The following is a 25254-nucleotide window of genomic DNA, read 5'->3' as shown; positions in this document are numbered from 1 at the left end:
TTAGTGACACACTTACTGTATGTCAAACACTTAACAATGACAAACTAGTTGTCGACTGTTCCACTCACACAGCACATACTAACCAATCTCGCTCTTCCTCAAAATTTGGTTCTATTCACTATTCACTATGGTTGCATAATGCAATTATCCCATTCAAAACTAACCAAACTGTGTCTGGACATAAGCACACTACACTCCAAACAGGACTTATGACTGTATTATTCATCTGTAAACATAGCAATGAGGGTTCAGTTCATCATTAAAGAAGAACTCCGCTCAATTTTAACATTGAGCTCATTTTTTTTGTCAATTTGGAGTGCTGTCAGTACAGAGAACAACGACAAAAATCGGTGTTGCCTACACCGTGTTATCCTCTTTTTAAAATTTGCACCCTGTTGACTTCAATGGGGCAAGTTTTAAACCTGCTTTTAGCCTCTTAACATCCTTGATGTGTCATTACAAGTGCACAGCCATGTGAGTGATTCCTTCAGAGTGAACGTGGTGAATCTGACTGCAGTAGATGTGAAAGATATGAATAAAAGTGATGTTAATTCAGCCAGCGCACATACCTGTATTTACTTCCTGTTTTCGGTCGAAGTCCACTGTAGTCGATTTTAGAGTTCACGCACATAGGTTTAGTACCTATGATCACACGCGTGAACTCGACAATCGACTACTGTGGACTTCGACTGAAAACAGGAAGTAAATACAGGTATGTGCGCAATGAGCTCAATGTTAAAATTGACCGGAGTTCTCCTTTAATGAAGTCTAGTGCATCATCAGAAAGATGCATTATGGGACATGCAAGAGCCTTGATTCTCTCAATATGAAAGCTAGGACAGAATTGGTGTGGCGAATTCAAATAGCTCTTGTGACATCAAAACACATAACTCCCTCCAAGCATGAAATTGAACAAGTCATTATATAGTACTGTATACGGCCCGTTAAATAGCAGAAATACAGGAAGAATATAAAATAGGGTAAATTGGGAAGAGCAACAAATTCTAAAGAGTTGCATGAGTGAGATGTATGTGGTTCCTTCCTGCTTGTCGTATTATAAATCATATATTCATTCTGACTCAAATGTTTAAAGCAACCTGAGAAAGCTATAACATTGAGAAGTTGATTTAGTGGTATTTCCAGCTGTGAAAGGCTTTGTAGAAAAGTAGCAAAATCAATTTTGTTTTGCTATTCCATTTGTCTTCCCACTCATTGCTCTGCTATCAGAGATGTGACAGAACTCTCAAGAGCTAAATCAATAGAAGGATACATCAAACTTCACAGAATAATTAAATTGTTTATTTGGCATCCTTTCTTTGATCTGAAGTTCATTTCACCCACCGCTTTTCAGCAGACCATGACCCCCATGACTTTGTTTATTCCATTTTAGTTTTTTTTTTTTTTTTTTTTTTTTTTTTAAATACTATATTAAAAATATTCAAATAAAAAATTCAACACAGGGTTTTAGCCCATCAAGGCTTCTAACTTGACGTAAACTCCTGTAAAATATGCACGTCAGAAAAGATAATGAGCATGTATGGCTCTGTATATCAAGCTTGTTTCTCTGATGCCCGAAAAGACAACGAATAATGTACAGTAAGACACATATTCTTCTAGGGGGAATAAATGAAATAGACTCAAAGACAAAACAAATAGATTAGAAGATCATATTTCATGTTTTTAAGAAAATCATATCAAAGTTTTTTTCTACAGCTTTTCCCTGGCTCTATATATTAATTATATAGATCTTATTCACCAAATAAAATAGTAATAGGTTTATTTCAAGTGAACTGTCAGCTTGAATGACAACTAAGTGATGAATGTTATTTGAGTTCTGTGTTTGGTACAAACACTGAACTCAATCCTTCAAATGTTGACTACCATCTGCTGGTCATGATAGTATATTACAAGACAACCTCTCTTGGCAAAATCCAGACCACAAAAATAGGGGTGAGAACAAACAAACAAAACAATAAAAATAAATACATCTTAGGTTGACATAATAATGCAACAGTGATACAATATGGATACATTGTATTGAATATTTGTCTGCTTAAAAAAACAGTGTGCTTTTATATTGTATTTACTCTTATTGTAACTGAATGTTGCATGTTTTGCGGTTTCAAGCACCCAATTGGTAGGGCAGTATTTGTATGCCTGGCCTGTCAAATTCAATGAATTTAATAATGTGAGCACAGAGTTTTTACTGTCCATTCTCTATTAGGTATTGCAAAAAAAAAAAAAAAAAAAAAATGTAATCATTGTCTTTTATTATATTTTATTGCACAAAACAATAATTATATTATATTTTAATTGTCATTATAATTCAATTATATTTAAATTTATGCTGATTTTGAATCCATTCTGCTGATTAATAACATGAGTTATTACTGTGTTTAAACCACTTTTTTGCTCTGATTTATCAGAATCAGATATCTGTGTGACAGTCTAACACACTAAGAAAAAGATAAATTAACCATTTAAAAATATTTTTTACAAACTTTTTTTTAAGATGTGCGGTAGTACATCAGACATCAAAAATATTTTATTCTATTCTAGAAGATGTTTCATCAGTGCCCAATTATTTGCAAGGTTATTAAAAAGTGGATGGAAAGAGCTTACTCACCTCCAAAAGGTTTGTCTTTGGGCCAATGCAGCATTCTCAGTGTTTGCCTCAATGTTTGTCTCAAGCCGTGGCATTGAGGCCTTTTCATTTCATTTCATATAATATCCAATATTAAAATGACTCTTAAACTACTATCCTTTACGAAAAGAAGTTTATTCAAGTGTGCTACTCCCTTTAAACTAAAATTAAAAATTATACTTTCAGTCTAATTTGTATGTACTTTTCAGAAATATACTTAAAATTCCACTTAAATGCTTGACTTTTTCTGACAGAAAAGTCAAAGTATTTTTGGCATATACTTTGTAGTTCTGTTTAATCTTTTGATAAAGCAGCCTACAAAATAAATACTTTTATAATACTCATACTCATACTGTCTTATAAACTTACATTGTTTAAAAAATATAGATTTAAAAAAAAACAAAAAAAAAACACATAGGCTATGTTCCTAATTCAGAGTTTCTGAATTTTTGTGTAGGCTAGTCCACTGGTAGTGTACATAGGAATTTACTTCAAATCTACTTTACTCTTTCCCCACCACTGACTGAATTTTCCGCCTATCCATGTTATCACTATTATACATGGGCGCTAGGCTATTATACGCATCTTCTGAAAGTGTAGAATCTCCGGATCAAAGCCATGATCAAAACACATGTGAAGAAGAAGCATATGTAAAATAAGTTGATCATAAAACATTAAACAGCATTATAAGTTCAAAACTGCCAAATGTTGCCAAATGTCAACCCAATGAAGTTAATTAACGCAATCTAAGTTAACGAAAAACTTAGTTGTAAACTAGTTGTGTACTCAAAGTTTACTACTGTTACTTTCACAATCACAAGCTCAGCCACCAGTCACCAGCTCAGTAACCCTTCAGCACTACATTTCCCAGCATCCCTCCTGGTCCCAACCTGCACTCAGTCAGCCATCACCACACTTGCTACAGATTATCACCTGTATATTGATTCCCTGCAACTGCAGTTCCTCATCAACGAACCCTATATATACCGTCATCACCTTCACATCATGGTCTGGTCTCGTTCTTATTACAACGATGCACCGACTACCTACCTGCTATGCTCACCTGAGATACAAATATATATATATATATATATATATATATATTTAAATCCAAATTTTCTGATCAGTATTTAAGTGTAAAGTCATAAAATACAAAAGAAAGGTTGACTAGGCTATGATGTACATTTTAGATACAACAGTACATCCAGGAATAATCTGGTAAATAAACTCTGATGCCACTTCTACTTTAGGTCATCCAACATCTTTGGACCTTTAAAAATGATGGAAAAATTTCAATCTGTTTAAAATTGCACAAATACTTACCTAAAGACAAACTGTCTGTTGATGTTGGAAACATCAGTAATATCCATATCTATGACGTTAATTTACCTGACAGAGCCTTAAAAGAGTATGATAAGACTATGTAATAAATCTGCTAATAAAAAATAAAACTAATGGGCTAGTTTATGGCTACAAATACAGATACGACACATCACAATTGCAACATAACCCGTTTGTTACAGAAAATTAGAGAATAAACCAAACAGTTAAATTGAGTGCAGAATTTTGACATTTTGTAAATTCGATATGACTGAGAAAACACAAAATAAAGAATGTGTAAATACTTAAAGGACAAGTTCGGTATTTTACACTTAAAGCCCTGTTTACAGATCGTTTCTAATGAAATAGAACGGTTAAGATTAAAATTTGGACACATGCTGCGGTCCCGAGAATTTTAGGTTTCTTTCGCTTTCCCCCCCACCTCCAGAATGGCTGCATATGGGCACTGGAACAATCCTTCCTAAAAACGTATTTATAAAAACTCACACCTTCCGCAGCGTCTTCCTGTGACCCACATCTTCCGCAGCGTCTTCCTGTGACCCACACCTTCCGCAGCGTCCTCCGGTGACCCACACCGTACCCAGCGTCTTCCAGTGACCCACACCGTACTCAGCCTCTTCCGGTGACCCACACCGTACCCAGCATCTTCCGGTGACCCACACCGTACCCAGCATCTTCCGGTGACCCACACCGTACCCAGCGTCTTTCGGTGACCTACTCCGTACCCAGCATCTTCCGGTGACCAACACCATACCCAGCGTCTTCCTGTGACCCACACCTTCCGCAGCGTCTTCCTGTGATCCACACCTTCCGCAGCGTCCTCCGGTGACCCACACCTTCCGCAGCGTCTTCCTGTGATCCACACCTTCCGCAGCGTCCTCCGGTGACCCACACCTTCCGCAGCGTCCTCCGGTGACCCACATCTTCCGCAGCGTCTTCCTGTGACCCACACCTTCCGCAGCGTCCTCCGGTGACCCACACCTTCCGCAGCGTCCTCCGGTGACCCACACCGTACTCAGCATCTTCCGGTGACCCACACCTTCCGCAGCGTCTTCCTGTGACCCACACCTTCCTCAGCGTCTTCCTGTGACCCACACCTTCCGCAGCGTCCTCCGGTGACCCACACCGTACCCAGCGTCTTCCGGTGACCCACACAGGACTGCAGCATCTTCCAGTGACCCACACCTTCCGCAGAGTCCTCCGGTAACCCACACTGTACCCAGCGTCTTCCGGTGACCCAAACCATCCCCAGCGTCTTCCGATGACCCACACCGTACCCATCGTCTTACGGTGGTCCACACTGTACCCAGTGTGACCGGTGGATTATGATGTCTTGTACTCTCCTACGCCTGGGCCTCGTCTATATCATTGCTAGAAAGAAAGAAAGAAAGAAAGAAAGAAAGAAAGAAAGAAAGAAAGAAAGAAAGAAAGAAAGAAAGAAAGAAAGAAGAGGAGGGCGTGTCCACCTTCTTCATGTAGCCAATCAAATGAGCTTCTAGCTGACTCTCGATTTACTCTTATCTGATTGGTTCAATAAACACAGCAGTCGCCAGAACACATCTTTATCTTCATTCGAACAATAGCAGTTATATTCAGAGATTTGATAATGTACCTTGATTGTTTGTGTTGTTGAAGTATAATAATAATAAAAAAATATAGCTGCGAGCAGCGATTGCGGGCCCAAGCCGGTGGCACCGCCACCCTGGTGCCTTTAGTTACACTAAAGGCACCGCGGTGGCGGTGTCACCGGCTTGGGCCCTCCATCGCTGCTCGCAGCTATATTTATATATATATATATATATATGTAATGAAGATGAAGTTGAAATATGGTGAAATATGTTCACAATCCCCTATGATGTCTTTATGTCCTATGTATGTATTCTGAGTGGCAGTTTCTAGATGATGAGGTTATGATCCGTGATAGCATTGGAAATAATTAGCCAAAATGTAGGCCTACAGTATGAGCCCTTTAACGTGTTAAAGTGATATAAAGCCGCCCTGATGGCCGCGGGTTCTGACCTGTGTGCAAAGTTTCAAGAGTTTTCGAGCACGTTAAGGGTCTCAAAAGTGCCCGAAAGGTTGACAGAAAAAATTTATTAATAATAATAATAATAATAATAAATAATCCTACCGGAAACAATAGGGCCTTCGCCCTTTCAGGGCTTGGGCCCTAATAATAAATAATCCTGGAAACAATAGGGCCTTCGCCCTTTCAGGGCTTGGGCCCTAAATATATCTTCATTTGGCTCAGAAACGTTCTCGTTGCCGAAATGGTACTTTTAATGTGCATATACATGTTATAAATAAATAAATAAATAAATAATGAATGAATGAATGATAATGATAATGATAAATAAATGAATAATAAGCTGTGCATCATTACTTATTAAATGAGTTCATACTGAATTTCGAGCTGGTGTGTATGCAGTGCATGTGTTCTGCTCATCATCATCCTCCTCAGCAGGCCATATTAGTTTGTAATCTTGATGAATGTTGGCCTAGTATCTGCACTACTGCATGCATAATTTCACCTGTCAATTAATCATGGTTGATACCAAAATTATTATTTTACTAAAATGAGTTATAATAATACTTTTTCCCCTTTAACATGTATTTTTAAGGGCATATTTAAATGATGCACCATTTATCACCTGCAATGCCATAGTGTACCCAATAGATGGTTGTATAGCCAATTAGCCATATATATCAAGATGCTGTGTATTCCCTGGTTGCTGGGTTTTTATTCAGAAATAATTAGTTACTTTTTGTCAAAGTTGAGTTTATGCTGATTTAGTATCAGTTTTTCATTACAGTCAAATCTGGACACAGAGAAAGCATTTTGTTATTCATATTAGCAACATATAATAGCTTGATCAGTCACACAAAAGTAATCAGAATCAATATTGACAGTGCGACCAAGATATATAAAATATATAATTGAGTGTCAAATGCCATGAACAGAGTGAAAAACACTGCATCAGAATGGTATTATTACATAAAGAATGAGTATTAAATGTTTTGATTGTAAAGTTTAACATCAGCTCAGTGGTGTAACAGATTATATAATATATCAAATGTTAATCCAATAACGTAAACACCAGCTCGAAATTCAGTATGAATGTCAGTCCGCCTTAAGGCCAATTTATACTTCTGCGTCGAGTGTACGCCGTAGTGTACGTCGTAGGCTACGCACGTAGGCGACGCCGTCGTGAGCATTTATACTTCTGCGAATGTCTGTGTTGCTCTGCAGTTACACCGCCGAAACGCTAGTTGGCGCGGGTGGGTTTTAATGTTCCAGTTCCACTGTGTTTACATTCCTCGCGGCTATTTTGAGTTTAGGTTTCTACGAGCAATGGCGACTGAAGGAGTCATACAGATGGCTGTATTTCCGCACTTCTTCAAGCAATCTCTCGGTCACTTGGTCTATTTCCATGGCTCTTCACTGATCTTCGGAATTTAAAAATGGCGGGCGGGCGGTGCAGAGTGCAGAAGATCATTCCGGAAATGCGTAGGAGGAAACGCGATGCTATCCAGCCGACCAATCACAGATCTTGCGGTCCGCGTCGCCGCAACGCGTAGTTACATTTTTGAGGAGGTGCGCGTCAGGGTACGGCGAAGGGTACGACGTATGGTACACGTCAATGCGTATGCTACGCCGTACCTTCTACGCGAACCTGACGCAGAAGTATAAATTGGCCTTAAGTCAGCCTAATGGTGCACAGCTTCTTAAGCAATCTTTATTTATTTATTTATTTATTTATTTATTTATTTATTTATTTATTTATTTATTTATTTATTTATTTATTTATGTATGTGTGCATTGAAGGTACCATTTTGAGAACGATGCTGAGCCAAATGAAGATAAAGATGTGTTCTGGTGACTGGCCTGTTTATTGAACCAATCAGATAAGAGTAAATCGAGAGTCAGCGAGAAGCTCATTTGATTGGCTAAAGGTAGAAATAAAGGTAGAAATTAAACATATTGCTTTATTATTATTATTATTAGTGTATTTTAAGATAAAGATGATGATAAAAATAATAATAATAATAATAATAACTGAACTGAGCAAAGTGAAGTAATGTTCTCAAGAATATAGAGCGTGAACAAAACATTAAATTTGAGACATTTGTAATACAAGGTGTTTTTGGCCTTTTAGCATAAGTATATGTTAATGTAATCGAGCAAATGTGTTTTAAGAGCGACAGATTAAATTGTGGCCATAACATAACATAACATAACATAACATAACATAACATAACATAACATAACATAACATAACATAACATAACATCAAACAAGCTTTATCGCCACCTATCATACTGGGAGTATCCAATCAATGAGAAGAGAGTGGAGCGCTGTCCGCGGTGCTGAAAGTGCGACTCTCTTGTAGAATATCAATTTCTCCTGTTTCTCTACTGCTCGAAGACTGTTAGATATATGATAACTTATTAGGCGTAGCATACCTGAAGCAAACTAGAGTCCCATGGTGTGCTTGTTCATTTAGAATGGGTTATTATTTTGAGGGTTACCTTGAATCGTTCTATTTAACATATTTGTTTCCATCCATTTACTTTGTCTCAATAATTTCTTTCTTTTTTTAATGGGTTTTGGCAGTTTCAGATATTCTAGTAATTTGCACAGTGACGTCCAATGAACTTATCTGCAGGTTGTAAACTACTTTGATTTTACTTTTAATATGTGTAGACAGACCATAAAGTGTGTTTGGGGAGGGGGAGGTATTTAATTGTCTCCATAGGCCTATTTCTATAGCGTAATGAGCACAAAACAGCACTAACATGCTGTTTATTTATAGTATAAATAATAAAATATCAAAAAAATTATTTGAAAAGTCCAGCCTCGGAAATAATTAAACGGAAACAGGAAAACGAAACACCACATGTCCTCCGAACTTCAAGTGGTGTGGTCCCTTTTAGATCTCCGTAATATTACGCATCTGCTTTCATATCAACGCTCGTCCTCCCTCACGAGGCTCTGCTCACGCACCAGAATCCCTCTCACTATCAGCAGCGGCATCACCAGCACCAGCACCCGCCCCGTCGACTCGACTCGCCCTCCCGAGCAGCGGAGCACCGCTGTGGCGGAGTCCTTGACGGGGACGAGCACTGGCAAACACGGCTAAACACTGCTGTTTATATGAAGGCAAGCTGATTCTCGCCGAAAGGCTGCTACAAGGTAAATGTAAAACGTTTTTGTATTGCAGTATGTCATGCAAATCGTGCTGCATCTTTGTAGCGAAGGACTTCTTGTGTATTTCCCGTGTGTAGGACACACCAAGGACTGTGACGCGCCAGGTGCACGGTTTTTGTGATATCTGGATGTACCGAGCAAAACGATATCTTACATTCGCACGCTAAATTATGTTTATTTGCATCGTGTGTGCACACATCTTTTTTTGTTTAGATGTGCGCGCGCACAACAGATGATTCCCTGCAGCGAGCATGCGTGTGTATCTTGCGTTTGTTATGGTTTTGCCTCTATTGCGCTTTCGTACTGTGCTAATCCTAGGACTGTGTTTCATAACTTGAAATTTGTCGTTTCCTAGCCCTGGAAATTGGTTTAATTTCTGATTTGGTTTGAGCACCTCTCGTGCGCTGTGAGTCGTGACAGGGACAGTGTAGTTTGTACGGCCTAGGGTGCAGTATGACCTTGCATCCCTGTAAGGACTTGCCAAATTGCAGAGAAAGTGTGCCTAAAAGTGGATTTGTGAGGATCTAGAAAGATCATCATATTTAGTCTTTATCACATCCAAGAAAGTTTACATAATTTAGAACATATTAAAACCGGTCAAACTACAGAATGTCTCAAGGTGCATCACTATTAATCTCTTTACTCTCTCTCTCTCTCTCTCTCTCTCTCTCTCTCTCTCTCTCTCTCTCTCTCTCTCTGGTATCACAATAAGTATCACCCTCTTCTTTGCAGAATGCTCTTTGTTGCTCATTGACTTGCCATTGAGCCTGCTTGCCTTGCGGTTGTGTGCATCCCGTCTGTCTGTCTCACCACACACACACCAGTAAGGAAAGCCAATCACACCACTTGTGGAGCTCACGTTCTAGAATAGTGGCTGTCTCCATGGTGACTGCTCTACATCCTCTCAGCATTCAAGCCAGTCTTCCAAAACATTTCCTTACCATATTGGTTTCAGTCTACAAAGAAAGCACTCAATATATTTCACTCTGTAAGCCAGTGAAAACAAGTCACATATTAAAAATATATATTTATTCAAATTAATATGCAAATATGAATATTTTTCTTAATTAAAACAAATCTAAAATTTGCCTTGAACTTTTCACATATAAGAGGTCTTTGTTAAAATATCCTGCAAGTTTCAGAGCTTAAAATGTCCTCCTCATTATAAACAAAGTATTTATTTAATCAAGCTCCAACAGCTTTATTAACATTATAAGTGAACCTCATGGAACATATTAAAATAATTTTTAAAAGAAATCCATGTCATGACCCCTTTAACTAAACAAAAATTAGAAAAAAATAAATGACAACTTTTTACAAATATTAGTCTAGCTCCAATTAGATTTAAGAAAACATAAGATAGGCAGCAGCCTACTCATTCATTGTGAGTAGTAACAGATTTATTAAAGGGGTAGTTCACCTAAAAACAAACATTCTGAAAGTATTTATCTGTTGTTTAATTTCCAAATTGCATTTTCTTCTGTAACAAAAATACAACAATCATAGTGATCATGACTCAATGATTTGTTTACGAATTAGACTGATAGTATTCTGATTGTATTCTGACTGTATTCTGACTGTATTCTCAATTTAAATAATATAAATGCATGTTATTTTAGAATTATTTATATACTATTATTATATACTAATATTTTGAATTAGCTTTTATTTCAAGATTTTCCATTTTCATTTTGGATTAAGCCTTAGTATTTTTTTTTGTCGTTTAAATTTGTTTATATTTCTAATTAGTGTATATTTATTGTAGTTTGTGTTTGTTTACATTTCTGAAGTTGTCCATCTAATATTTAAAGTTCAAGATTTTCCATCCAATATTTATAATTTTTTCAGCTATATTTCAGTTAATTAAAATATTCTTTATAGTTTTAGTTATCAATAACATCACTGAAATAATGACTTAAATTTCTGTCTGTTCCTCACATGTGACTCCAGAAGTCTTATAGAGCATTTATGGATTACTTTAATATCGCTGCTTTTATATTTTTGGTTATTGGATTATTTGGTTGTTGGAGTTTTTTGAGAGTTAAACATTCTTTCTTCAGTGATACCCTGGCCCAGTTTCACAGACAGGGCTTAGATTAAGCCAGGATTAGGCCTTAGTTCAATTAGGGCATTCAAGTAGCTTTTATAAACGTTCCAGAAAAAAACATTACTGGTGTGCATCTTGAGACAAAACAATGGCACTGACATATTTTGCAAGTGCAAGTTGCTTTCAGTTAAAACAGATCAAACATGCATTTAAGTCTGGGACTAGCTTAAGCCTTGTCTGTGAAACCGGGGATAAAAGGCTTGAATGTTGGCTGTGATAGAGATAAGAAGTGCTGGGTCATAACAATCGCTCTTCTGCAGCTTTCTGCACATTTCATTCGACAGCAGACAGAGGTCGTCCAGTGCTGATGACACTGTAGCAGGAGCATGACGCAGCAGATTTCAACATCAAAATGTAACTGAATCCCCAGTGAGCTGATTATACATTATTAAGCCAAATAAAAATTGTCTCGCATAAAATAGCCACAAAAAGTAATTACGTATTTCATGCATTATGCTGCTACTATCTGTATAAGCCATGCTAATACTCACCTATGATATTTATGTTAGTTTGCAGTTATGCATTTGATAAGAAAGAGTTAACTATACAGACGGAATAAACTGTGTAAGAGACTGAGACTCTAGTCTTCTGCATTGGTGCAAAGTTCAAGCAGATAGGATAGATTTAGCTGCTGCGCTCTACATTATGACTCACACTGCGTCAGAGGGAGACCACACTGTCCCGATACTGACTCAGCGGTTGCACATTTTACAGCAAAATGTGCTAGGTTTCTGTTGTTTTGTTCATTTTTGTCACCCAACCAGCCCCAAGTGTTTGAAAGGTCATGTCATCAAAGTGAAGGATTGAGTTGCTTATTTTTGTGAGTGTACTGCTGCTAATACTGAGCTGTGCCAATGGATTTTTAATTATTTAGATCATTAATCCCTCTTCTCTTCACTATGTGTCTCTGGATGCACACTGTAGCAGAAATATCTTTTTTACACTCTTAGAAGCAAAGGAAGCTCTTCTATATAGAGGCCCTGTTTTATTTTTTTACACGTTCAACTTTCTTTAATGTGTAATGTTGCTGTTTGAGCATGAAAAAGGTCTGTAAAGTGATAAGTTCAGTCCAGAGGGAGTTATTCTCTACATGGGTAAGCACTGCTTCTGAACTCCCTAAAACTCCATTATTTAACCCTCATCCTTCCCTCGCACTTAGTAACAAATCCTTCCCTTGTGGGTCAAAATGACCCGAAGCCCTAAAATTATGCTTAGTTATTTTTTTGTCCAGAAAGCTTATTTCATTTCAAAATAATTTCTGCTCAAGGCATGTGCAAAACAGAGACAAGGCCAAATTGAGTTGTGTTAGTAGTATATTGAAACTCGTGGTTATGTCAAGAGGCGTGATATTTCCGAAACACGCTGGAAGCGGACCAGTCACAACACATTGGTCCAGACGACCAATCACATTGTCGCTTTTCGGAAGGAGGGGCTTCATAGAGACCGGAACTAAACATTGTGTTACTGACTGACTGGGAAGAGAGATGCTGTAATAGTGGAAAATAATGTAAAAAATTATGTGGTTTTTGAACATTCAAGCATGAAAGTCTGTTCTAGTATACCCCAAAAACTAAAATTAGGGCATAATAGGTCTCCTTAAAGGGTTCTGTCAGGCGCTTCATATATCAAACCTTTAAAGGGTTAGTTCAAGCCATCCTAGGTGTTCTTTCTTCTTTCAGCCAAACAAAATCGGAGTTATATAAAAAAAAATATCCTGGCTCTTCCAAGCTTTATAATGGGACTGAATGGTACCCTAGATTTTGAAGCCCAAAAAATCGCATCCATCTATCATAAAAGTAATCCATATGACTTCAGGGTTTTAATAAAGGCCTTCTGAAGTAAAGAGATGGGTTTTTGTAATAAAAATATCCATATTTATAACTTTATAAACTATAATCACTGGTTTATGGTAACGGCCACACTCAAGTCTAGCGGAAGAGTGACCTCTGACCCGACGCATGAAGTATTGGCGAACGCGGATAGAGCAAAACAAAACACCATTAGAAATCTAAAACGAGAATTTTTAAATAGAAATGTTGAGTTTGTTGCCCAGCCGTACCGAAAGCCAGTGATTATAGTTTATAAAGTTATAAATATGGATATTTTTCTTCTTGTCGGGCTTCAAAATCTAGGGTACCATTCACTCCCATTATAAATCTTGGAAGAGCCAGGATATTTTTTTATATAACTCTGATTGGCTGAAAGAAGAAAGTCATTTACAACTAGGATTGCTTGAGGGTGAGTAAATTATGGGGATAATTTCTTTTTTAGGTGAACAAACCCTTTAATGGGTTCCCATCATGTGATTATTTTATGGATGTAGTTGGCAAACATGTTAAACAACATTAAATATCAAAGGATTATGCAATCATTTAAGACTGCTTATATAACTTTTTTGGCATAAAGGTTCTTTAAAAATGAGTCAAGAACTCAAGGTTTATATATTGAACCCCACTGAACCTGTTTTCTCATTTGCTTGTTTGTCTCTTTCTCTCAATTTAAAATGATTGCTGCATCAGTAATGAAAACATTTTTAGAGCTTCAGCCAGACCTTGATATCTCTAAGTAGTCCGAATGTGAAAGTTAAATCTCTATTACTGTATTTCTGTTGTCTGGCTTAGCACCAGCGCAGAGTCAGAGTCCAGCAAATCCGTGTCAGCACAATGTTAAATTTATTACAGCTCCGCAAGCAATGCTGCTGCCAGGTCTGCTGAGTGTGAAGAGGTCAGAGAGATTAAATGAAATGGGCAGATTGTTATGTTTCCTTTTGACTTTGATGACATGATCTGCCTCACTTGATCAGAGAAAAAAATGAGAATATATGCAAACATTTAGTGCATGTCTCAAAGGGACAGTTCACCTAAAAGTGAAACGTTTATGACATCGTTCATTCATTCTTTCCTCTGTGGATCACAAAATGATTTTTTTTCCCCCAAAACTTATCTTCTTTTATGCTCCACAGACCAAAGAAAGTCATACAGGTTTGGACCAACATGGAGGGTGAGTAAATGATAACATAATTTTCATTTTTGGGTGAACTGTTTCTTTAATAGTATTATAAACTTTTTCTTTCCTTTTTGACTGTACCTGCTTGTGACACTGCTGTTATGTAAATGAGATGAGGGTTAATTCATGGTTTGCTATAGAGAATCATTTCCTCTAGTCAAAATGACTTCATTGTCTGTGTTCTTGTATTTTATTCAGGCTGGCTGCAGCTGAGCGTTTCATCCTGTGTTGACAGGGAGGAGGACAGATCCAGCTGAAGAAGGAGAAAGAAGGGAGAGGACTGCTGAATCCATGTCTTCGCCTTCAAATAAAAGATCTAGTTCTGGATCACGCAAGTAAGGCACATCTTTTGTCTGTCATTAATCTTCTTTCGAACCAACATTCTTTCAAACTTGCAGCTGTGTTGGTGCTTTGCTGTAATGTCTAACCCATGGTCTGCTCTTAATCACACTAATGTCTCTGCTGTAGTTTAATGACCTTTTGAGCTTCAAGTGCTTCAATAATCCTCTCTCTCTTCTGCTGCTGTCATTAATACATCAGATGTTTAGCTCTTTCAATTCATCTCCCTGCTGTCAAGATCTTTTAACTATTCCACTACCAGGTTGTATAAAAATGTTTTTAAAAGAAGTCACTACAGAAGGCTGCATTTATTTGATCAAAGATACAGTAATATTCTGAAATGGTAATACAATTTAAAATAACTGTATGTATGTAATGTAAAAAAAAATATTTATTCCCGTGATGACAAAGCTGAATTTTCAGCATCATTAATCCAGTCTTCAGTGTCACATGATCCTTCAGAAATCATTCTAATATGATTATTTGATGCTCAAGAAACATTTCTTATTATTATCTGTGTTTAAAACAGTATTGCTGCTTTTGATTAGTCTAATGCAATCTTTCTAAATAATAGTATTAATTTCTTCCCAAATACTTTTGAAGTCCATATACTGTAGCACCACAGATATAAGACCTTTCATTCCTTTGCAAAGAGTAAAAAGTCTGGCATAGACTGACTAAAACAAATAACAAATTCCACCAAATTATATAAGAAATATTTGTCAATCTGATTTTTAATGAAGCACAAGGATAAAGCAATATTTTTAATAAACTTACATCAGATTCCTTTTAAAATAGTGCGCGTCTCAGAAACGTTGTCATGAGTAACTTTAAACTACAATACTACATACCGCTGTGTCTCACTTGCTCACTTTCTTTTTCTTTCTTTTTTAGCATTATTTTACAGAACGGTTGTTATAAAAAACTATAAATGACAATTGGATGAATTATACAACAATAGAGAAATGGAAAAGTTGTAGTTTCCACACACTTTCATTTAAAGCCAAGCCAACATCACACTGTCTGAATACAGATCATTTTGTCACTGCAAAATATGTACCAGTATGGGCAGTGGGTATTCATGGAAACTATGCAGTAGAGCCCAGCTCTGTGCCTCTGTCTCATCTCTTTCCTCAGATTCAACCTGCTGAAGGCCCTACAGCCTAAGCACCGCTTACAACAAATGCTGTCGTCTCCCACTGCATCCCCTGTGTGAGACTCTGATTCAGTACCCTACAGTAGGGCATGACTGTAGTAGACAACACTGCTGCACTGGGCATTCACACGCCAATTTAACACCAGTTTATTACCTGATTCCACTGATGCTGATGTTGAGGATCTGAGAGGGCAGTTCTGATACTCTCTGGTCTTTGACAGTGGCTCAGAGGAAGTTAATAATCCGTGAATCTGTCCCATGAGTAGCCATTTTGGCTCTTACTGAATTGAAAATCTGAGACCTACAATAATGAATGTGATATATTCACAGTGATTCTAATGAGTGTGTGGCAATGCAGTGCATATATTCACTATACCACATTACACGACTTTCCCTCAATAAGTCCATATCACTGGAAACATGATGGATGTACCTGGTCTGTCCAACTACCCTAGCTGCTTTTCATTTTCCCTTCCTTTCCTTGCTATCATTATTGATAGCAGAGTCCTCTTTTTTTTTTTTTCTCTCACTCTCTCTTTCCTCAAGCACGCTTTGTTTGTATCAGCTGTTTCACTTTACTTTTATTTTCTCTGCTTTGCTCTCACCTTAACCATGACCTTGGCTTGCTTTCATGGTTAGGTAGTTCAGCTAACCTCTTACAGCCCACCAGTGGTGGTCCTGGTGGACAGAATAAAGTGACTTGTCACTGTAAATGTGCTGTTATGATTGGTCTATTTTTACATTTTAAATCTATTTTAAAATTATATTTGGACCAGTGTTGTTTGAGCATTATTAAAATATTAATGTATTTATTTGTATTTACAATTATTTTTATATTAATTTTATTTTTATGTTTTAAGTTTTTATTTTATCTTTATTTCAATTAACAAAAATGAAAATGTCCATTTGATATACTTTTGCCAACTTAACTAATGCATATGGACATTTATGACCTGGTTTTGTCTCATAATTATTGCTGATTTTTCTGTTTGATATTGCTTTGATATTATTTTTTTAATTCTCTGCTGCAACTGTAGCTTTAAAAGGTGGTCAACTGAGTTTTTCAGCAGTTAATGCTGATAACGATTTTTACTCAAAACTCACTTACAAAATTGATATGAAACTGACCAAATATCAGCTGATTAATACCAGACTATCACTAGATTCCTAGTTATCCATCATGAACGCGCCATTCTGCTCCACTTAAAAGAATTGCTTTCATTCAGTGCTGCTAACCTGCTTGTTCCCAAAAGAGAATGTTTCTGGGAGATTAAAGAGTCATTATGCTCTAAACTACCCCATGATCCATTGTTCCAGAATTTGACAGGTGATTGTGTGCTGTTTTGCCTCAGCTTTATGATTTTAGTAGGCTATGTGAGGTCAGCATAAAGCTTGAAACTGCATGCTCAGGAGGTCTTAAAAACAGTCATTTTTTTTGTTTACATAATTACAGTAATGCCAGTAAAGATGAAGGAAACAGTGTAATTCTGTCAAAAATAATCTAGTAAGCCTTTGTACAATATGTCCAGCATGTCTTTTATTCTCTTAAGTGTGGCAAAGCGGCTCTAATCCTAGCCAGCCCTTTGCTAGTGTTTCTGACCAGAATTAATTATAACCAGCTCCCTTTTATCAATCTCGCTGTCTATGACTCAATTAATTAGTCAGACAATCTGTTAAATAATCTGTCAGATCTGCAACCTCATGTTTCATGGACATAAAAAAACAACTTTCATCTAATTGTTCATTTGAATTGGATGTTTTAAATGGACTCAAATGGACCCATAGGTTGCTTTAACCAAATGTTTTGTACATTTAAATGATTTACAGTGTTATTAAGAGTGTATCAAAAAGACTAAATCTGCATGTATATTTTTTCGGGAAACTGAAAAAAAAAGAGATAGAAATAGAGTATAATTGTTACAACCCAGTGCGTAAAAGTGCTGCATAATGACTTTTTGTAACACAACCTCTACTTCTACCCAAATTCATCCCATATTTATAAGCACAGATTTCAAGAAAATGTCCACAGAAACATTCATTTGAATATCTACAATACAGGTCAAGCTGTTGAGGTGAACTTTAGGTGTGTGCTACCCTGTGTAATGATTCCATCTTGTTTGTGGGTCAGTTTTGACTATTGCAGGTTTATAGAGCTAGACTACACACCCATGGAGTCAGGCATTATGGTCTCTATGAGACAGAGCAGAGGATTTCTGACACCAAAGTCCCCGGAACGCCACTGTCGGTCAGCGCTCCATTATCCCTCTTTCTTTCATCAGTGCTGTCTCTTTCTCCTCCTTTTTTCTCTTCATTTCTTCACTTTTCTTTGTTCTTTGTTGTGGCATTGTGTCAGCATGGATTCAAACTCTTCAACCACTGCACAATATCGCTATAATATCCAACTTTTGAATTGCATATGTGTGTCAAAGTTAAAGATGATTTCATATTTGTGGTGTGCAAAGTAAATCTTTGCTCTCATCAGATCATCAAAATGGAGCTGCTGTCAGTTTCTGCTTATTCAGCTGCGAGATTCTCTCTCATAATTGATTCATGATTGATATTTATCATGATCTGTGCCTCAGCTTATAATACAACTGCTTGTTTTACTTTGCAATTTGTGCCATCTTTTGTAGTTTTATGTGAGCTGGTTGTCTTTTTCTTTTTTACATCCATAAAAGGAGTTTTCTACAGGTGACTGTATCTTTAGAGGCATGTTAGTCATTTCGTATCAGTGGGCATGTTTTGTTTTGTGTTTCGTGGAATTGTACTTTTTGTTTGTTCATGTAAGTGTGTGTTTGTGCACTCTGTGTATACCTTGTCTTGGGTCCTCTTAAGTGGCTTTGAAGGTGACACTGAGTTTGTGATTCTGTTATTGCACAGACGAAGTCCAGCACCTGTCAGTAACCGCGATCCCTATGGAAATGCCTCTCTTAGCAGCAGTAGCAATTCAGGGTCATGCAAGGGCAGTGATGGAAGCCCAACCCATAGGTGAGACACAACTCACCCAGAGATCAATGATGCATTGCTCTTTTTCAAACGTCTTCTTTCTTGTTTATTTATAATTGTATTGTTTTTCTATATACCTCTTTTCTCATTCATATCAGGCGTCACATGAAATACACCGCCTGCAATGATAACCATGGTATCCGGCCCCCTCCACCTGAGCAATATCTAACTCCACTGCAACAGAAAGAGGTGTGTATCAGACACCTGAGAGCACGACTTAAAGAGACCATCGACAGACTGCAGGACAGGTAAGGCATGCATCATTCAAATGAGGACCAATGCACTAATGATCTCATCAGTCTATGATGAAATTAGTTTGAGCAGCAGTTAATTAAACTGGTTGTTTTATTGGAAATTGTTATGCAAATTTGCACTTGGTTGATGATTTCCAGACCATGTAACAATTACAAAGACTGATTTACCTATTCAAGTTGCTTACCACTGTATATTAGCATTTAGACTGTGCAATTTGTCATTTATTTCCCTCTAATGCAAGGCCTCTAAACTAAATATTTATTACTTCTAAACTGTTTTTTTAATGGAAGCCCCCATTTGTCCAATAGCAATGATCATATCAGTGGTAATGCATTCTTAAAGCTGATGTGTGTAATGAGTTAATCACTTGAGCCATAAAGGCCACATGAGTAATTACTGTCGAGCCACAGAAAAATTGACAACAACAATGCTGAATGGGTGGTGGCATCTCAAGAACATGCAGTGGCAAACAGTGAATGGCGTTCAATGGAGAAAGTAGTTGTTGTTGTTGTTGTTGTTGTTGTTGTTGTTGTTTTTGTTTTTGTTTTGCACCAGGCTAACCTGACAAACCCTGACCCCTGGCTCTTTTCAAATAGGTTTCCTTGGCACACTCCCCTTCTGCCACTGGTCAAACAAACATAGTTTGAAACAAACTCACACAATTGATTAAGCCAGGATGTTGCTGTGTTGGGCCGCTCTAACAGACCAGTGTTGAAACTGCCACAGAGCCATGTTGTTTACAATTTTCAAGAAAAGCCAACTATCTGTGACTGACATATAGTTGGCAAATTTAGATGAAGTTGGGTAGGACAAAGTATTTTCGGTTTCAATTTATTTTACAGTACGTGCAACTACTTGTACTTACAGTGTACTTACCTAAGAAAGTACTGGGTAATATAAGGTAACTACAGGGATTAATGTAAGGTTTAGGGGTAGGTTCAGGGTTAGTACCTAGTTATTGCAATTACTATAACAAGTACATAGTATGTACATGGGGAACAGGACTGTAAAATAAAAGCCTACCGTATTTTCAAATCGAAAACATTTCACACAACAGATTTAATTTTGGTCTTTTCTCCACCTGCTGGTCTCCACTTTTGTACATTTGTGCCTTCCTCTTCTCTTTTGACATCCTCTGTTTCTTTCTCACTTTTTCCTCCTCCTTCCTTAGGGACACGGAGATTGATGAGTTGCGTACTCAGCTGTCTCGTATGCAAGAAGACTGGATTGAAGAGGAGTGCCACCGTGTAGAGGCCCAGCTGGCTCTAAAGGAGGCACGCAGGGAGATCCAGCAGCTTAAACAGGTTGTAGATGTTGTCTCATCCAGTCTGGGAGACACCGACACTGGGGTGCAGAAGTGCTTCCAAGACATAAACCTCCAGAACCACAAGCTGGAGTCTTTATTGCAAAGCATGGAGCTGGCTCAGGTCGGGACCACCAAAGCAGGAGAAGCCCTAGTGGGTGGAGGGGTGGTGGGGGCAGGGCTGGAGGTCAGCGAGGGCCTGGAGGTGTCTTCAGAAGGCTCCCCAGCTCACTCGCTTACCCGCAGCTCTACCTACACCAAGCTGAGTGACCAGACCGGCCCGGAACGTGGGGGTAATGAAAACGGGTGTGACATTCCATGTTTGTCAGGCGAGGGCACGCAGGACAGCGGGTTTGTTTGCTGCGGAGACAGTGGAAGAGGAGCCAGCAAGGCAGACCTGCTCCTGGAGGCTGCATTTCTGTCCCAAGAAACTGCTTCGCTGCTCAATGCGTACTCCCGCCTGCCACACTCCTCCACCTATGAGGCGCTGTGCAACAGTGAGACGGGAGTTGTACCACTCCTCTGCAGTGGGATCGGAATGGGGACCAGTGTTAGTGTAAGTAATCCATGTCTGTCACATCATCATTTATACCTGCACCACCTGCGTGAGCAAGGCATTCAGACCGACCATTCTCCAGCTTCAGCGCCAGCACATGGCCCCAGTACATCGTTTAACTCTGATCTGGACACTATTGCTGAGCGTACCTTCCGCTCTCAGGCCTGCAGCCCGACCTCCACCTGGATGTCTGATGAGGGAGATGATCTGGAGTCGGTAGCTACAGAGTCAGCCATTACAGCAACAGTTGCCACAACTTCCATTGTCACAGATTTTTCCACTAAGTCTGCACCGGTTGTTGCAATGGAGCCTTGTGCACCAACTGCATCAGTTCCGAAAGGACCTGCATCTTTAGCGTTGATCCCCATGGAGTCCCCTGTCAAGGAGACTACTGTTTCAGAGTCCCTTACAGACTTGGCAATCACAACAACAGCTTTGACCACAGAGACCATTGGATCTCCAGTAACCAACTCTGTTCAACTTCTAACAGACCCTTTGCCAAACCCTGGGACCTCCCCTTGCTCTGTGCAGACTTTGGTCGAGACAGAAGAGGACACCCTTCCACAGACCAGTCAGCCTCGTAGTGTACTTACAGAGGCTGGGGTTGCAGGGGATAATGTAATCAATATAGGTTCAGATGATGAAGATGAGGTTGATGAGAGTGCTACGAACACAGATTCCAAGTCGCCTGGCTGCGGTTTACCTGTAAAGAACTACTGGAGCCGGCACTTCCTAGTGGATTTGCTTGCAGTGGTTGTGCCAGTGGTCCCCACAGTGGCATGGCTCTGTCGGGGTCCACACCGTGATGGTCAGCCAATGTACCATATTGGTTCTCTGTTGCGGGGTTGCTGCACTGTGGCCCTCCATTCCCTGCGTCGAGGAGGTGGTCTTCGGCACTACCCCGCAGGAGGAGGTGGTCCAGGAGGAATGAATATATGAGACCTTCTCTTCTGTCTTGGGAAGCCCTGAAGCCAGTGATATCACAAGATGTGCAATAAGAGAGTGGTTAAAACTTAAAAATCGAGGTGACCACTGGAAGCATAGTGTCTGAGCACAGCACCTTAATGCTGTGGTTCTCTATGGTCTATATTCAAGAGGAAATAAGAATGAGGAAGAAGAATCACTAGCATGTATTTACACCTACAAATAAGATGCTCATGAAGACTTGCGATCTTTCACCTTTCTCCACAACTGCTACACTACAAAGAGGCAAGATTATGTGTTTTGAATGACTGACACAATGACTCATCTTTGTGAGTGACACTAAAAGATCCCCTTTAATATGATTGTGTTACCCTTATTTCGAGTGAAGAGACGCAATAAGTGATGGGAAGGAACTGACCTTTTGTGCGTCACTCTCACTGTCACTGCGGAGGGTGTGTGTGCTGTATATGTGAGTTGATTTATCTGAGCGAGTGTTTTTGTTGTGTTAATGTACAGTGCAGCCAAAGTACCTGGATTACTAATGGCCATCATTGTTGTAGCCTTGAGTGCAGTAGTTAGCTGTCCCACTACTTTTGTCTGTGTGGCTCAGAGCAGTCATCTTTTCCCCTTAAGGAGCCAGGCAAGCGCCTTCTCATCTATTTATATGCTTTGCATATACAACTAGTGTCCTAGATAAATGCTGTCACAAAATGATACTTAGTCCATCTGGAGTCTTTTAGAAAATGTATTCTTTATCCTAGGCTCAAATAAGTGGGAAAGTTTGATGGTTTAGAAATGCTCTGTATGGTTGAATGCTAAATTGTGTATTTAGGAAAAGGGCAACACATTTTAATTAATAATATTAACAGTAAAAAGATTCAGCGTTTAGACAATGATCAGGGTTAAATTACTCTAATCGAGTCATGGGAGCTTTTTCACCAGAAATGAATTTTATGATTGTCTTTCACTGTGTGATTTTTTCACTGTGTGACCATCAAAATACTGTCATAGTCAAATGTTTTTTGGGATAAAAGACTAGGTGTAATTTTAATGTCCACTGTTGGTCCAAGTTATATAGGCTAATTAGCAATTTTGCTCTGCCAGCTCTGGGGTGCATTTCCCATACAACAAGGTAACTCGCTGCTTAACTACCATAGTAGACTACGATGCATCGTTGAAGAAATCAACTAGCTAGTCACAACTGTTTCCCGAAATCATATCGTCACAAAGTGGTCATTCAACCACGTTGTTTAAAGATGTAACACACGTGGTGGAGTAATAACTTCTTTTAATGAATCTGTTTGAGATTGATTCAATCATAGGCTCATTCTTACGTTCTAGAGCACGTATATGTGCACTCTTCAAAAACGACGCTTTAAATATCTTGACAAACTAAAATACGTAAATTACATTTACGTATGTATTCTAAATAAAAGACAGAGAGTAAGCTACTGAATGTCAGCTTGCTCATTTTGCTCAAGATAAGGATTTATTGAGTCCACGTCATGCAAACAAGAAAATGAAAGCTTTAGCGTAAGTTCTGCCGGGAAGACTCAATCGTTACCTCACCGATTACCTTCTCATTATCCAGTCGTTCTCTAAATACTTGTAGTATAAAAGATCGAAACGTACACATGTCTGAGTTCGCAGATGCTGACGCCTTCATTCACCTCCATCCTCCCCACCACCACCAGGATGGTCCCTTCTTATACCTCCCAGGGGTTGGCTGCGCCCCTGCCTTCATCTTCAGGCAGGAAATGCAGATTACGTACCCTCGGAATGCGAGCTACGGACAGGGCCTACGCCAAAGAACTTTATATCATAATTTGCTCGCTGAGCTGTTAATAAATGTATACTTGTTACGGTATTTATTCTCCCGAGTCTTTCTGGTAGAACTATATGCTTCTAACCACAGGTCGAGAGCTTTCGTTCCAACCTCACAACTTTGTGATGCTGTTTGCGAATGTTCCTTGGAACTATGGTTTCGGGAAACACTGACTCGTTGAACTATGCTTATAACGACAGAACTTGCGACCATAGTTGGCTATTCAAGCTTTTGGGAAACGCACCCTAGGACGGGGCTCAATCTGGCTACAGCCACCATGTGAGTTGTGAGCGCTAAAAACAACACTAAAGAGTGTAGCCTCTAGCATCAGTCACTAGTGCACCAGTTGAGGTTTACCTGCTGCAGAGGTCATACCAAGCTGTCCTGCGTTCCACTATAAAAACTGAAATTAATTTATCATTACACCGACCTTACTAAACATGTTGTTGCTATGCTAATATGTTATTTCAGAAATACTATGTAATATAATTCCACTAAAAATATCAAATAAAGAAAAAAAATTACTTCGTATTGTTACTTGGTATGAAAAGAGGAATATAAAACTTGTTGAAAGTTTAAAGTTGAAAGCTTTTTTCCAAACATTTGGCCATGACTGTATGTTCATGTTGACCATTTATTTGACTGACACTAAGGTGATGTCGATTGCACTATAATTCACTTTATAAGCAATTACTTGAAGTAAACTTGATTGTGTGTTTCTGTCTGTCCAAAGGCCAATGCATACATGTGGATTTGTGGTTCAGTTAGATTTCACCAACACCACCATTTCAAAGAATCATCACTAATTTACTAATTTACTTAAATATTTATACTTTGTGTATGTGACAGCTGGATTGATTAGCCAGAAAACAGTGTACTAGATAATCAGCCAGAAGAACACTAATTGTAGTTATTTGCATCTCACATATCATCTGATCTTCTGTCACTCTAAACCATTAATAGCCGCTGCCTTTCGGTCTACCTCCCCCTTTGATATTGTGTACAGTATATGTAGTTGGATATAGTCATTATTTGTTGTCTGTTTGCAAAGTTATTTTTCAAATAATATGCTGCTTTCTGTTGTGCAGATTTTGTGCGGCATCTGTAAGGTTTTCAGCGCTTGATATTTATTCTGCTTGACAATCTTAATTTGTGCTTTATGTGGTGTCAAGTGCATACATATGTCTTTAATTTAGTATTGTCCCTGCACTTTTTACCTCATACCAAGGCGCTTATTAAAGAACCTTACAATAGATTATAAGAAAAGAAGGCGTATATTTCCTGAATTTTTGTTTTGTTTGTTTAAACTATGAATGTGTGGTTTGCAGATAGTTGTCTTTTGGCTTAACGGAGGTTAAATGAGATTGTAATCAAGTGCTACTCCAAGAACACAGGAGGTTTCCTCCAAAATGCTACTGTCTGTTTGTCAATGAAATGTACGTAAATAACTATTGCATTAGTTATTTGACCAGATAAATGTTTTACGCTGATGTAAAGCTTTGTATAACTGCTGAATTGACACACAAGGCCTTGATAAGATTTTTTTGAATTTTCTGAAGCCATATTACAAGCAGAGATGTGTA

At 38.5% G+C, this 25254-nt stretch overlaps 1 protein-coding gene across 10 annotated transcripts; it reads left to right on the top strand.

Moving 5' to 3' along the window:
* The first annotated feature begins 8885 nt into the window (after positions 1–8885).
* On the top strand, positions 8886–22913 carry snphb (syntaphilin b). 10 transcript variants are annotated; one of them, XM_082144345.1, is made up of 8 exons: positions 8886–9179; positions 14264–14301; positions 14543–14642; positions 15784–15858; positions 17931–18047; positions 18683–18790; positions 18907–19056; positions 20235–22913. In XM_082144345.1, exons 2-8 carry the CDS (start codon positions 14295–14297, stop codon positions 21859–21861), a joined length of 2184 nt encoding a protein of 727 aa, XP_082000471.1. In that variant the 5' UTR covers positions 8886–9179; positions 14264–14294; the 3' UTR covers positions 21862–22913. The 10 variants fall into 10 exon arrangements, with proteins under 10 accessions (XP_082000471.1, XP_082000473.1, XP_082000475.1 ...); XM_082144347.1 differs by having other exon boundaries at positions 14506–14642; XM_082144349.1 differs by lacking the exon at positions 14264–14301.
* Positions 22914–25254: the final 2341 nt, after the last annotated feature.

This window comes from Leuciscus leuciscus, assembly GCF_965113295.1.
Source record: "Leuciscus leuciscus genome assembly, chromosome: 18".
Taxonomy (NCBI): Eukaryota; Metazoa; Chordata; class Actinopteri; order Cypriniformes; family Leuciscidae; genus Leuciscus; species Leuciscus leuciscus.
This window is presented reverse-complemented; position numbering and strand designations above follow the sequence as displayed.

Bases quoted from the DNA above. Each gene is read 5' to 3' on its own strand.
- snphb (XM_082144345.1), top strand. The intron at 14,643-15,783 runs GTAAGGCACATC...CTCTTTCCTCAG, and splicing joins TCTAGTTCTGGATCACGCAA to ATTCAACCTGCTGAAGGCCC. The intron at 15,859-17,930 runs GTGAGACTCTGA...TTTGTGGGTCAG, and splicing joins TCTCCCACTGCATCCCCTGT to TTTTGACTATTGCAGGTTTA.